This window comes from Lingula anatina, chromosome 3, assembly GCF_051362555.1.
Source record: "Lingula anatina isolate TDL-2025a chromosome 3, LinAna3.0, whole genome shotgun sequence".
Lineage (NCBI taxonomy): Eukaryota > Metazoa > Brachiopoda > Lingulata > Lingulida > Lingulidae > Lingula > Lingula anatina.
Window position 1 is genome coordinate 17,642,395 of NC_141769.1, and position 13,338 is coordinate 17,655,732.

General features: G+C 38.7%; 2 protein-coding genes across 3 annotated transcripts; both read right to left on the minus strand.

The window, feature by feature from the left end:
- Window positions 1-207: 207 nt before the first annotated feature.
- LOC106159072 (D-beta-hydroxybutyrate dehydrogenase, mitochondrial) lies at window positions 208-3,690 on the minus strand. 2 transcript variants are annotated; one of them, XM_013535251.2, is made up of 6 exons: window positions 3,584-3,690; window positions 2,597-2,791; window positions 2,224-2,376; window positions 1,727-1,911; window positions 1,162-1,407; window positions 208-813 (listed from the first exon to the last, which is right to left on the minus strand). In XM_013535251.2, the coding sequence occupies exons 2-6, from the start codon at window positions 2,775-2,777 to the stop codon at window positions 721-723; spliced, it is 858 nt and encodes a 285-aa protein (XP_013390705.1). In that variant the 5' UTR covers window positions 2,778-2,791; window positions 3,584-3,690; the 3' UTR covers window positions 208-720. The 2 variants fall into 2 exon arrangements, with proteins under 2 accessions (XP_013390705.1, XP_013390701.2); XM_013535247.2 differs by lacking the exon at window positions 3,584-3,690 and adding an exon at window positions 3,171-3,572.
- A 1,316-nt stretch (window positions 3,691-5,006) lies between these two features.
- On the minus strand, window positions 5,007-5,408 carry LOC106159074 (N-acetyltransferase 8-like). The gene has a single exon (XM_087008009.1). It carries the CDS (start codon window positions 5,406-5,408, stop codon window positions 5,007-5,009), a length of 402 nt encoding a protein of 133 aa, XP_086864135.1.
- Between the last annotated feature and the right edge of the window lie 7,930 nt (window positions 5,409-13,338).

Sequence of the window (13,338 nt, forward strand, 5' to 3'; positions counted from 1 at the left end):
TGTTTGAGACAGTCGCAATATTCTTTATAGACAATGTGTGATTTAATACTCTGAACTAGCCACTCGTCCACCATCAGGTTGATTCCTGACCACTGCCTACTCCCTCCCTCAGCTGCCCTCCGATGTGCCAGGCCCTTCAACCCCCCCCCCCCCTGTAATTTGAATTAAGTAAAAACTATTTTTAGAATTATCATGTCAAATTATCGTGTAATATAATATGATATGATAACAGCTTTACTAGGCGTGACAGACATTTAAGCCGGTTACATTGATAGCAATTTAGTGAGACTCGCCAGGGAGATAGACCGTTCCCCCTAACGAGCACATCCTACTGCTAATTGTGTGTAAATTTGGGGACAATTTGTGCTGTTCTTTCAATTTAATGGGCATTTCTTCACCTTCTTTACCTCTGTAGAAATCAAACAAAAATACAGCTAATATAAAACCATTATTCTGAATTAGTTCCTACAATCTCTTACAGATACACGCTTGCGAGAAGAAAGAACATTACATCAGAGTTTGAAGTTTGAGCTTGAAGTTTGAAAATGTTCATCGGTCGGCAGACGGCATACCGTCTAAGCTTAATAATTATATACAGTATATCATTACGAGCCAGGGACTTGGAAATCCTGTGCTTACGAATTTGTCTTCAATTGGAGGTACTAGTTGGCCATATACAGTTTCTTCTAATGATATACTAGTACATTGTGCAGCTGGGTTTTACTTTTTTGAAATAACTCGATGTGGAGAATCGCCCTCCAGTATACGGTCCATGGTTCGGCAGGGGAGGAACCAGTTAAGAAAAACGTATACCTGCAATTAAATTAACAGTACATTACAATATAGGTAACACACATTTCATGCAGATCCCTTGAATATTTTTACGGTTGACCAAAGTGTCAATGCAGGGTTCTACAGAAAATGCGAGGAAACCATTATATGGAATTTTAATTCATAAAGTTATAAAATCCTTGAATTTTCAGTGATCAAAATATTAAATAAGGAATATCGCGTTGGTTCTGATGTCAACCTTTTTAAAGTTAAAATTTCATACGATACAAAACGACTATTTCTAAAAGGCAGCAGAAAAGTAATCAAACAACTCAACGTGAAGCATCCAACCAAATATATTGACAACAAGTAACAACATACACGTCTAACCTTCCCAATATCCATGATTTTGTCTGTGCCTCCTATCAGATAGCGGCAACATGGCTGCCGTGAGAATAATCCATCCAGTACGGCCTCGTTGATCGGGGTAGTATCTTTTTTGGCGCCACACATTTCTTTGTTCTTTATAGAATTCGCCAAATACTGCTCAACGTACTCCTCTCTCGGATACACGGATTTTAACTCGCCTGTAATGGTGTCCCAATCAGCCCTCAAAGGAATATCTAATTTTTCCGGCTTTGTGAGTTTGAAAATTGAAGAATATTATATAAATAGTGAAAGGAGTCAAGTTGTCTTATATTTAGTTCTGATTTGTACAGGGTTACACATATTTCATACTTTTGACCAAAACTTAAACCCTAGGCAATATTCATTCTTCGTACATATGGAGAAAGCATTGCTTAAAAACCTAATTATCTGAATAATTTTCCAAAAGTCAGTAGGCAATATTTGTTTAGAAATTATGCATTAACTGAGATTTTTTAGGAGTTTATCTGACGTAATTATCATAACGCAACATTATTCGATGCTTAATTTTTAAGTTGTAACTACTTACTGCACCTCCTTCAGTCGCCAGTGAAAAATTTGCAGGCTCAACGACGCTCACATGAACACCAAAACGCTTCATCTCGCGTCTCAAACTATCCGAGAGAGTTTCGAGGGCGAACTTGGACATACAGTATCCAGAGTTTAAGGCACGTGACGACAGACCTCTGACGCTGCTGATATTTACTATTCTTCCTTAAAATAGAAGTTGATCGTTACAGTATCCCTTCTATAATGGGAGCTAAGTGCATGCTACATAAAATAAGAGGAAATACATTTTCCCGTTTGAAAATTAAATGTTGGACACGATCGAGATTAATTATAGTTTCCATTTTTATGATAAATATACTGGATGGTCATTTGTTTTGGGTTTTGACTCATCTTGTACCGTGTATCTTGGAAAGCATATAAAGCAGAAGCATGTTAATTATAAACTATAATTATATTCATTTTAATAAGATGTAATTAAATGTAACGTCAGTCGCGGCTAATTATAGACTTACCCACCTCGTGAAATGCGGATTAACGGAAGGAACTTCTTACAAACGCGGACAACTCCATATGTGTTAATATCCATTGTTCTTTGTATCCACTCCATAGAAACGATCTCAACCGCTCCCCAGCAGCCAATGCCAGCGTTATTAACCACTCCCCATAACTCTGAAATATGCAATTTATGTATTTAGTTTTCAAAATCCCATAGACTATAGAATAGAGGTATAGCACAGGTTTGAGTAAATACAGTTCTCAATAATTAAATTAATCAAAAGACACCAGTATATTTCAGTACACATCTTGCATAGTTTATATATATATAAACTAAAACGCCATTGACATCAAATATGCCCGACGTTGAATGCAAGGTAATGTTAGCCTATACCTTTGCAGTTATTTTTGATCATGCAAAAAACTTCATCTATCTGTTCATCGTTGGTCACATCTAGCTGCACCACGTGTAAGTTTGATGAACACGTGGTTCGGAGCGTTTCAGCTCCTTTCCCGGCGCTGTCTAAACACCCTGCGAAGACAATGACACCAAGACTATCCAGACACTTTGCCATTTCATGACCCAATCCTATAATGTTTACAAAAGTATTTTAAATTAAAAACTTTCGGATTTGGTAGTAGGCTATTGATCATTGTACAATCAAGGACAATCGACCCCGACTTTTAAAGCCGGTATATGCTGTATTATCTATATAGTACATGTAGAACAATAACAATTCTACAAGTCACTCTTATTTTGGTTTCCCGTCAAACAGGGAGGGTCCAAGAAATAAAAGAAAGCACGCAATAAAGGCTCATTATTTTTTTAATCATGTTTTTGGGAATGGGGTCGTGCCGTCCCGTTACTTATAGATTTTAACCACTCCAGCGTTATTATCGTGGATCAGGCTATGTAAGTAAATACTGAGTTAGACTTCACCGCACATAACATAATATGCATTATTTACCCGTGTCACAGCCAGTTACCAAGACAACCCGCCCTGTGACTGGCATTCGATCCCGTTGCCGCATGCATTCAGTGAACAGCAAACATACTCCCCACATTGTAAGCCCGGTAGAAGTAGTTAGTGGTACCCAAGGTAAGTAGATCGTAAGCACTGTGAAAGCTACCCCCACTGAGAAGAAAATCATCCCAGCAGCTACTGTAGATGTCCAGAGCATTTCCAACCCTTATTCGGAATTTAAACAAATCGAATGCCACAAATGTGCCCGAGGCCAGTGAAACGCTTCCTTTTTTTAACCTGTGTGACGAAACTGACGGTCCGTACGTGAAGCAGAGTCTGCCCTTGATTTACTTAATTATAAAGGTCAAGCTAGCCTCAAATATGTCAGTCAAAATCTAGGGTGAGGCTTACAGCACCTGTACAAATGAATGGGGAACCGGACTCTCTATCATGGAGGACTCTCTGTCACGTCACACCGGTTTATACCAGCCTTAACGCTCTAGACAGTATACATTGGCTTGATAAGTAGGTTAAATTGTATATATATAAATCGTTTAAAGGGAAGGTTGTTTCCCAATATAGCTTTTCCATTAAACCGCAATTTATGCAATTGGCTTTTTTTCTTGTGGTAGTGTGTAATTGCCCGCAGTTTATGGGGAAATAAACTCAATTTGTGGTTGGAGAAACATCTAATGACTTCGTTGATCAATTTAATCTCGTTTGTTTTTTATAATCGTTTGTTTGTTTTTATAAGCCAAGAATTAACTACAGCTTTGGAAACGACTCACTCGCGCTGCTAGTTAATTACGCCGCGGGGTATTCAGGGCACAGACCGTGATCACTATATACCGCCAATGGATTTTTAGGTTTTTAGAATTTAGGTTTTTCATGTGAGCGCAGCCTTTATATACATACCAATACACACAAGGCACTCCTGATTCGCCTCCAATTTAGGGAACGTCGAACCTACAGTTGGACAACATTCACTGTGAAACTGCCATATTGTCACAAAACTATAATCTTACTATGCATAGCATTTATTTTAATTTTAAAAATTTGCACCTTCGTCAAGGTTATCTAAATAATGCTATCATGGCACATGTGTGTTTTCTGTAATTACAGCCACCAACGAAAGGGATTGTGTTTTCGCCAGCTAGGTAAAACAAGAAAACCTACAAGTCTTTTTTATTACTCTTCATCCATTTACAATCACCGTGCACTGTACTACGGATACATGGGAAGATCGACTTATTACCTCCGCCAAGGAGGTTATGTTTTCACCCCTCTGTTTGTTTGTCTCTCTCTTGTCTTTCTGTCTGTCTGTCACCAACATTACTCAGAAAGTTATGGATCGATTTTGATGATTTTTGGTGGTGATCCGGATCAACAATCAGTCAATAGTCAATAATCAAAATATCGAAAATTTAGGGGTGAAAAGGCATTGGACAGAGACTTTGCTGCCTTGGCGGAGGTCTGCGCTCTCTGAGTGCTTTTATAGTTTTGCTTTAGTTTATTTAGACAATTTTAGTGGTAAGTGTCGGAGGTAACTGTTCGAATATTCTCCAAAGAAAAGGTTTCATGGAAGTGAAATGTCATCCACAATACAGTGCATCACTTGGGTAGGCACCAACCAGCTATTAATCATTATAATTATCTACTGATATCTTAATGACTTACTGATCCATTCTAATAGAAATAAGCTGTTCCTGTAATCCCCCACTGCTACATTTTGGGTTTAAAATATATGGAATAATATCTAGAATATAGTAAGTATTCCTTCAAGCTTTAAAAGACTATCCAGTTGGTTTGATAAGAAGCAAAATTAAGATGTTAAAATTACTACTGGTATGAACCGTCTTTCAGATCTAGTCTGAACACATGCATCTTCAATTCAAAAAGCGGAAACAAATCGTCAAATGTAGAATGACGGATCTCTACAAAGCCACGTTTGTAATAATAGCGCATAACGTCATGTTGAACCTCCGATGTGGCCAGAATGACCTCCTCGTAGTTGTGCTCTTTGCAGAATTCCAAGGCGGTTTTGATCAAAGCGTCAGCCACGCCCATTCTTCTGTATTCCGGTTCCACCACTAACCTTTGCAGCACGGCGACAGACGCCTGACCCGCATCAGGAGAATTATCTGTTGACGTTTTTTCCTGGATCCCGACCGCTGCGATGATTTTCTTATCGCTTTCAGCAACCCAACAACGTCGCCTCTCTTTTCCGTAAAATGCAAACATATTCCGTCCCGCGTCTGAGCATAATTTATCACTATAAAGGCCATAGTATAACCCATAGTATGTGTTCACAAGACATACGCAGACTGAAACAACAATGGCAATTGCTCCCGACATTGCAAAATCACCAAGATATTTGTAAAGCAAGGCGAAAACGGCGAATGCACCAGCGATCACAAGAGGTTGCCGTATCCCCTTTAGTGTGACTCCGGATATCATAGCCCTACTCATATTCCGGACTACCATTTCCCAAACATGTTCATTTTCAGTCTGGTCGTCCCTCAGGAGGCGGATAGTATATTCCATCTTTGTTGTTCTTGTTGTTTTACCTGGTCTCTGCATTGCGGTCAGCTACCCGCGTTATTCTGAAAATAAATAGATCAGTGAATAAATAAACATCAGGCCCGGACCCAACAGAAGTCAAAAACATATCGGTTTGCAAAATGTTAGAAGGATATGCAGAATATCGAATCGCCTGAGTTAGTCTTCCTCAAGAGACAGTTTAGGTATATGCTCTTATAACTGGCTGACCAGATTAAGGCGACCATGTTGATAAACTTACTATACGTTAGAACCACACCCCGAAGCCGACGGAAAAAAGCCCGCTGAACTCTTGGCCAAATAAACTAAAACTCATGCGGACAAAATCCAAAATCCAACAGTGGTTCTCAAACAATGCATGGATTCCAACCCCCTGTGAAATGTGAAAGCACCGTGCCTCAGTTTTTTTTTTTTTTTTTTTTTTTTTTTTTCAATTTTTGCTGGTAAATGTACTAGTTGTTGCATTCAAGCAATATGTTGATAATCTTAATCGGCAATGTTTAAAATACAATGTCAGAATTCAATTAAAATAGTTTTCTATTTCTATTAACAAAAATTCGTTTAAAAATTGAGGCTGTTTGCCTTTAGCTCCTTCGTACGGGTTTCGCTGCTACAGAAGTCGGATTAGTTCAGCAGCATGCTCTTATGTCGCTGCCATATCTTCAAGATGAGAGTTTATAAGTGCCATCATAAATCAGCTGTCTGTGCAGATATGAATCGTTCCCTTCTGAGTGTGATTACATATCCTTGGCGCACATAGAGCAAAAGGAATAGATAGGTGCAGCTTCGATGATATAGTCTATAAGGTATGACCGGAAAATACGTTTAGGAATGAGCATGCTATTCCAATTGCTAGTGTGAAATATTGGGGTTTTATGAACTCTGATGTTCCAAAGTAATTCGCATTGGGTCCGTTTACTTCATATAACTCGGCAGACTGAATACAGAATACATTTATCTCTCCTGCTTCCGCTTAATGTGCTTTTAAGGCTTATAACTAACGTCATTTGCATGTTGCTCTATATCACCTTCTGTTTATTTTTGAAAGATTTGTCATTCAGTTTTTGCATATTTACATTCAGGATCCAAGCAATGTTTTTCATTTTCCATGAGTTGAATAAAGTGTCGCCTATACTCATATATTTGAGTAGTTTTTTATATTCGACTAGTTGACAAAAAGTTGTATCTCAGACCATTTTATCACGTGCATGATGCAAGTAGGCCAAATACGTATCCGTAATAGCTAAGTTACATTGTTGCATTGGAAAAAAGCAATGGAAAAATGACGATCCATATTTGTACAAAATAAATCAATGTTTTCTGACCATTATCTATTCACAGATCACATCTAAGACAGCCTGTCCTGTCACTAACTGTCAAACTTGTAGCCCCAGGTATTTGGCGGATAGCGTACCCTAACGTACCGATAAGCCACGAACGAGTGTAGGAAAGCACTGGCTTAGGTTACAGCTGGGCTCTGTTTCCATGCCAACGCTGAAGTATGACAGGTTGCAATACTTGTTTACGTGTCACCTAGCGGTAGAACACAAATATCACGATAGATACAATGCGAGGCGCCGAGCTGTACGCAAGATATAATTGTAATGTGTTGTCGAGCCGAAGGCTATGTTGTATTTTCAAAAACTTGTTCTTACAAATTATTGACAATTCAGAGACAAATTGCGCACATAGAATATTTGAGAGAGGTACGATAGTTTAATGAGCTAGTAGGAGCAAATATTTCTAACTGGAACAACAAATTGAGAGTATATCTTTTTCTTAAATACATTTTAAACCATTCTCTCATTATGGTTCCCATTTGAACAGGGAAGATCCAAGCAAGCAGGATAAGGCTATGATTTATTACAGCAATGTACACCAAACGCGTCTACATACAGACATGAACATGTACATGTTAGTGACAATAATTTACATAATGCGATTGTGTCATGTTTAAAATATTGCATCTAGCGGTGCTTGCTTTCATATACAGGTACCAGTAGGCCTATATGATTCCTGATTCCTGTGCTGCTATACCTTAGGTTGATATATTGAAAGATATACATGTAGGTGGCATTGAAAAGGTGAGGGTGATTATATCCAACTTATCTCATTATTGAGCCGTGAGGATTTACACGTACCTTTCAAACATTTCCTATATGAGTCCTATACATGACTCTTAAAGTAATCCTATAGGACTTTTCAGGAATCTAGAGGTATGCTATCGGTCACCTATGGGAATCCTAACTAGGGTGTACATGAGCCTGTGTCCTAAGGACCTTGTAGGATTTTGGACCTATATCCTATACGGGTCCTAAAAGACACTTCAGGGTGGTCTAAAGGACCCTATTATTGGGCCAGTTTATTATATGACCGAATAGGAGGTTCCCGTAAGGAATATACATTGACTGTTCCCGGTACACTGTGCCTTTAGAAAATGTGTATACGCACATGTATATATCTGTAGTAAGGTGGGGATGGGTGCAGGTGTATAACACAAGTTTCTAGACATGTTAATAAAAGATTAACTTTAAATATTTACCAAAACATGTGTTGAAAAAATCCATTTGCTATGCACTTTTATCGAAGTAATAGTCATTATGCCAATGGATTGAGAAACAAATTGACCAATTAAAATGTCTTTATGTTAAAAGCAGACTTAATCAGAATACTGGGCTGTGTTAGATGTGACAAAAAACACACACACAAACACTCACACACACACCTGGACGTACGTTATACTTACATTCACTTACATTTTCCTGGCATTTCTTCTCAAAACCAACTAAACGTTAAACAATCCTCATTGATCTACACATCTTCACTTAATCTTGCAGAATTCCCCGAACATGACAACGCCAGAACCAACCATGATGCAACGCGAAAAGCAATTTTCGGTACGTCTGAAATGAGGATCCGAACGAGTGCAAGCTTGTATGGAAAATGGTAGTCCGTAATATAAGCAACAGCATAATTTGGGGAATTACACTGAAAGGAATACGGCATCCTCTGTTGAACGTTGGGGCCTTGATAGTTTTTGCCTTTGTTTACCAATATCTGGGTAATATTGTCGTGTCTGGAACAGTCGCCTCTGGAGCTTTAGTGTGTGTAAGCTATGTGAACGCCTACTACGGGTTAAACTGGAGACTATTTAATGAGAAATCATGTCCAGATTCAAGTCACAAAATGTACGCGTACTACAACAGCGGACAAAGGGGACGCCGTTTTTTGGTCGCCGAGCACGACGGGGTCATCATAGGTGCAACAGGTATCCAATAGCAACAGAAGGCGCCGATGGGTAAATCTAGAGAGGGGAGGTACACTGTGGCAGTGCTGAAGAGGATGGTTGTGGAGCCGGTATATAGAAGAAAGGGTGTGGCCAAAGCCCTGCTGGACACCGCCATCGAGTTTGCCAAGGAGCAAGGCTACGATGTGATGGTTTTATATACAATTGAGATACAGTTTGAAGCTATGTGCTTTTACTTGAAGCATGGGTTTGAGAAAAAAGGAGTAGCCCCGTGCGATACGGTGTTTCCCCTTCTAAGCTTCGATTTACACAGCTTGAGACTTGATCTGAACAAAATTGCATAATAACCGTTTCGATTACTATCGTCATTTGTTGGACGCTTATATTAGGTAGGGTGGTTGCAACATATACAGGGGCGGACCCAGGATTATTTGAAGGGGCGTCTGTAGATGCGAAGCCGACCCTCCCGTCCCCACCTTGGCGTGGGATTCGAAGCCCGCCGAAGGACTCCGAAAGTTTGTTGTATTTATAAGAGGGCGAACAGTGTCATTTGGTACGGTTCAGAACATTGGTTCAGCTAGTCAAAATTATAATTTCAAGAGGGGACCATTGGTGTTATTTTTTGCAGAAATCGACTGTTGCCACTGTTGTATACATATATGCTAATTACAAATACCCTTAATTTATACCAAAGACTAATATGGTTGGTTCTCGACCTTTTATTTATTATAAGGGAGATATATATTGCTTAAATAGTTTTTCTGCTTTCCACCATTTAGAGAAACATTTACCCGAACCGACGTCGACATATTTTACGTATCCACAAATTAATTATCCCGTTTCGCTGGAAAGCCTCTAATTTGGTTAACGATGCACGTCTGACAGGTTCACACAGCTCACTGTGAAAATTGCCATATGGCCACAAAACTAATGTTGATACATGTATACACAGAATTCATTTATGATGGGTGGCAATTGTACATGCGTCAAGGTTATCAGAATATAAAATATCATCATGGCACCTGTATGTGCTTTTCGTAATTATCACAACTAAAACAACATAATTTGCCCGCTGGGCTTTGTATTTGGTGGCCATAATTGACCCTCGGACTAAGTAGTCCCCTTTTCTGAATGGGCCCTAAGACTTATCTACATATCAATCCACACAAGGCACCCCTGTTTCACCTCCAAGTTAGGGAACGTCGAACGGACAGGTGGACACATTTCACTGTGAAACTGCCATATGGCCACAAAACTAATCTTACTATGCACAGCATTAATGTCAGTGTGGCGAATTTGGACACTCGTCAAGGTTATCTAAATGATGCTATTTGTGTTTTCTGTACCTGTAATTACAGCCACCAACGAAAGGGATCGTGTTTTCATCAACTACGTAAAACAAGAAAACCTTTGAGTCTTTTTATTACTCTGCATCCCTTTACAATCACCGTACACTATATTGAGGGCGTGTGGAAAGATTGCCAAACGTCGCCTTTCTTTTGGCATAGTTTATTATTCTCGTATGTGCGCCAGGTAACTGTTCGAATATTCTCCTAAGAAAAGGCTAGGCACAAACCAGATGTTAGAAATGTACACTTGAAATGAAAAGATAATCCCGAGGAAACGGTAATCGTAACTCAGCGGCAAAGACTCTCAATTTGATATCAATTTAAAGAAACAATGTGTAAGTTACAACCTTTCGAGAATACGGCCCCAGGCACACACCGCATAAAATAATAAAAATAATAATAACGATTGTAATTTGCAATTTAAATAGTCGTACTGTCCAATAATATCAATTGTTAAACACTTAATAAAATGAGATTAATTAAGTAGTCATTAAAATGTTCAGATGAAATTAAAGTTATAGAAATGGTATAAATACACTGAAAATCCGATAGTTCTCAATTTTGGTACAGTTTTTTTTATTGTCACCCATTCATGCATCATTTAAAATCTGTTGAACTTTTGTTTAAATTCTAATTCATTCTAATCGAAATACACAGCTCCTGTAATCCCCTACTGATACATTTTTGTTAAAAAACATTTTAAGTTTGAAATACATGGTAAAATCCCTAGAATATAGTAAGTTTTTCCATAAGCTTTATGAGATTATTCATTTGGTTTGATAAGAAGAACAAGTAAGATGTAAAGATTATTATGACCTGTCTTTCAGATCTAGTTTGAACAAATGCATCTTCAATCCAAAAAGCAGAAACAAATCGTCAAATGTAAAACAGCCGATCTCTACAAAGCCACGTTTAGAATAATAGCGCATAGCGTCATGTTGAACTTCCGATGTGTCTAGAATGACTTCCTCGTACTTTTGCTCTTTGCAGAATTCCACGGCGGTTTTGATCAAAGCGTCTGCCACGCCCATTCTTCTGTATTCCGGTTCCACCACTAACCTTTGAAGCACGGCGCCAGACGTCTGTCTCACCTCAAGAGAATTATCCGTTGACGTTTTTTCCTTGATTCCGACCGCTGCGATGATTTTCTTATCGCTTTCAGCAACCCAGCAACGACGTCTCTCTTTCACGTAGTATGCAAACATATTCTGTCCCGCATCTGGACATAATCTATCACTATAAAGACCATAGTATAACCCATAGTATGTGTTCACAAGACATAGGCAGATTGAAACAACAATGGCGATTGCTCCCGACATTGCAAAATCACCAAGATATTTGTAAAGCAAGGCGAAGACAGCAAATGCACCAGCAATCACAAAAGGTTGCCGTATTCCCTTTAGTGTGACTCCGGATATCATAGCCCTACTCATATTCCGGACAACCATTTCCCAAACATGTTCGATTTCAGTCTGGTCGTTCCTCAGGAGGCGTATAATATATTTCTCCTCTGTTGTTCTTGTTGTTGTGCCTGGTTTCTGCATTGCGGTCAGCTGCCCGTGTAATTCTGAAAATAAATTGATCAGTGAATAAACAAGTTCAGGCCCGCACTTAACAGAAGTTAAGTCAAAAACATATCGGTTTGCAAATGTTACAAGAATATGCAGAATATGAAATCGCCTGCGTTTGTCTTTCTCACGAGGCGGTTCAAGTATATCCTCTTATACCTATCTGACCAGGTAAAGGCGATCATGTTGATAAAGTTACTATACGTGAGAACCACACCCCAATGCTCGCTGAATAACTTGGCAAAATATTGACAAGGTAAACTATAACTCATGCGGACAAAATCCAACAGTAGTTCTTAAACCATGCATGCATGCCAACTCCCGGTGAAATGTGCAAGCACGTGCAGCCGTTTTTTTTTTTTTTTTTTTTTTTTTTTTTTTTTTTTTTTTTTTTTTTTTTTGCAGGCAAATGTACTGGTTGTAGAAATATGCTGATAACCTTAAGCGACAATGTTTTAAATACAATGTACGTATTCAATAAAAATAGTTTTCTATTTCTATTAACTTAAATTTGTTTAAAAATAGAGGTAGTTTCCCTTTAGTCCTTCGTACGGGTTTTGCAGAAGTCGGATTAAGTTCAGCAGCATGCTCTTATATCGCCGCCTTATCTTCAAGATCAGAGTTTGTAAGTGCCATCATAAATCAGGTATCTGTGCAGATATGAATCGTTACCCGCTGAGTGTGGTTACATATCCTCGAAGCATATAGAGCAAAAGTATTACATAGGCACAGCTTCGATAATATAGTCCATTCGGCATGACTAGAGAATACGTTTAGGAATGAGCATGCTATTCCACTTGCAAGTGTAAAATATTGGGGTGTACTGAACTCCGGTGTTCCAAAGTAATTACTTTTGGGTCCGATTACTTCATATTACTCGCCAGACTGAATAAAGAATACATTTATCTCTCCTGCTACCGCTCAATGCGCTTTTGAGGCTTATAATTAACGTCCTTTGCATGTCGCTCTATATCACCTTTTGTTTATTTTTTGAAAGATTTGTCATTCAATTTTTGAATATTTACATTTCAGGTTCCAAGCAATGTTTTTCATTTCCCATGAGTTGAAGAAAGTGGCGCCTATACTCATATATTTGAGTAGTTTTTTATATTCGACGAGTTGACAAAAAGTTGTTTCTAATACCATTTTACCACGATACTAGTTGGCCAAATACATATCCGTTTAAACTAAGGTAACAATGATTGCTGCATTGGAAAGAAAGCAATGAAAATAATGACGATCCATATTCGTACAAAATAAATCAATGTTCTCTTACCATTACCTGTTCACAGATCATAACCAAGCCAGACTGACCTGTCACTAACTGTCAATCTTGTAACCCTATAGCGATCTGGCTCATTCCAGAAAAGCACACGCCCGGCGGATAACGTACCTTAACGTATCGATAATTAAGCCACGAACGATAAAGGAAAGCGCTGGCCTAGTTT

Bases quoted from the DNA above. Each gene is read 5' to 3' on its own strand.
- LOC106159072 (XM_013535247.2), bottom strand. From the start codon at position 3,384: ATGCTCTGGACATCTACAGTAGCTGCTGGGATGATTTTCTTCTCAGTG. The intron at 2,792-3,170 runs GTAAATAATGCA...TAAACATTATAG, and splicing joins GGTAACTGGCTGTGACACGG to GATTGGGTCATGAAATGGCA. The intron at 1,408-1,726 runs GTAAGTAGTTAC...AAACTCACAAAG, and splicing joins TGGCGACTGAAGGAGGTGCA to CCGGAAAAATTAGATATTCC.
- LOC106159074 (XM_087008009.1), bottom strand. From the start codon at position 5,408: ATGTTTGCATTTTACGGAAAAGAGAGGCGACGTTGTTGGGTTGCTGAA.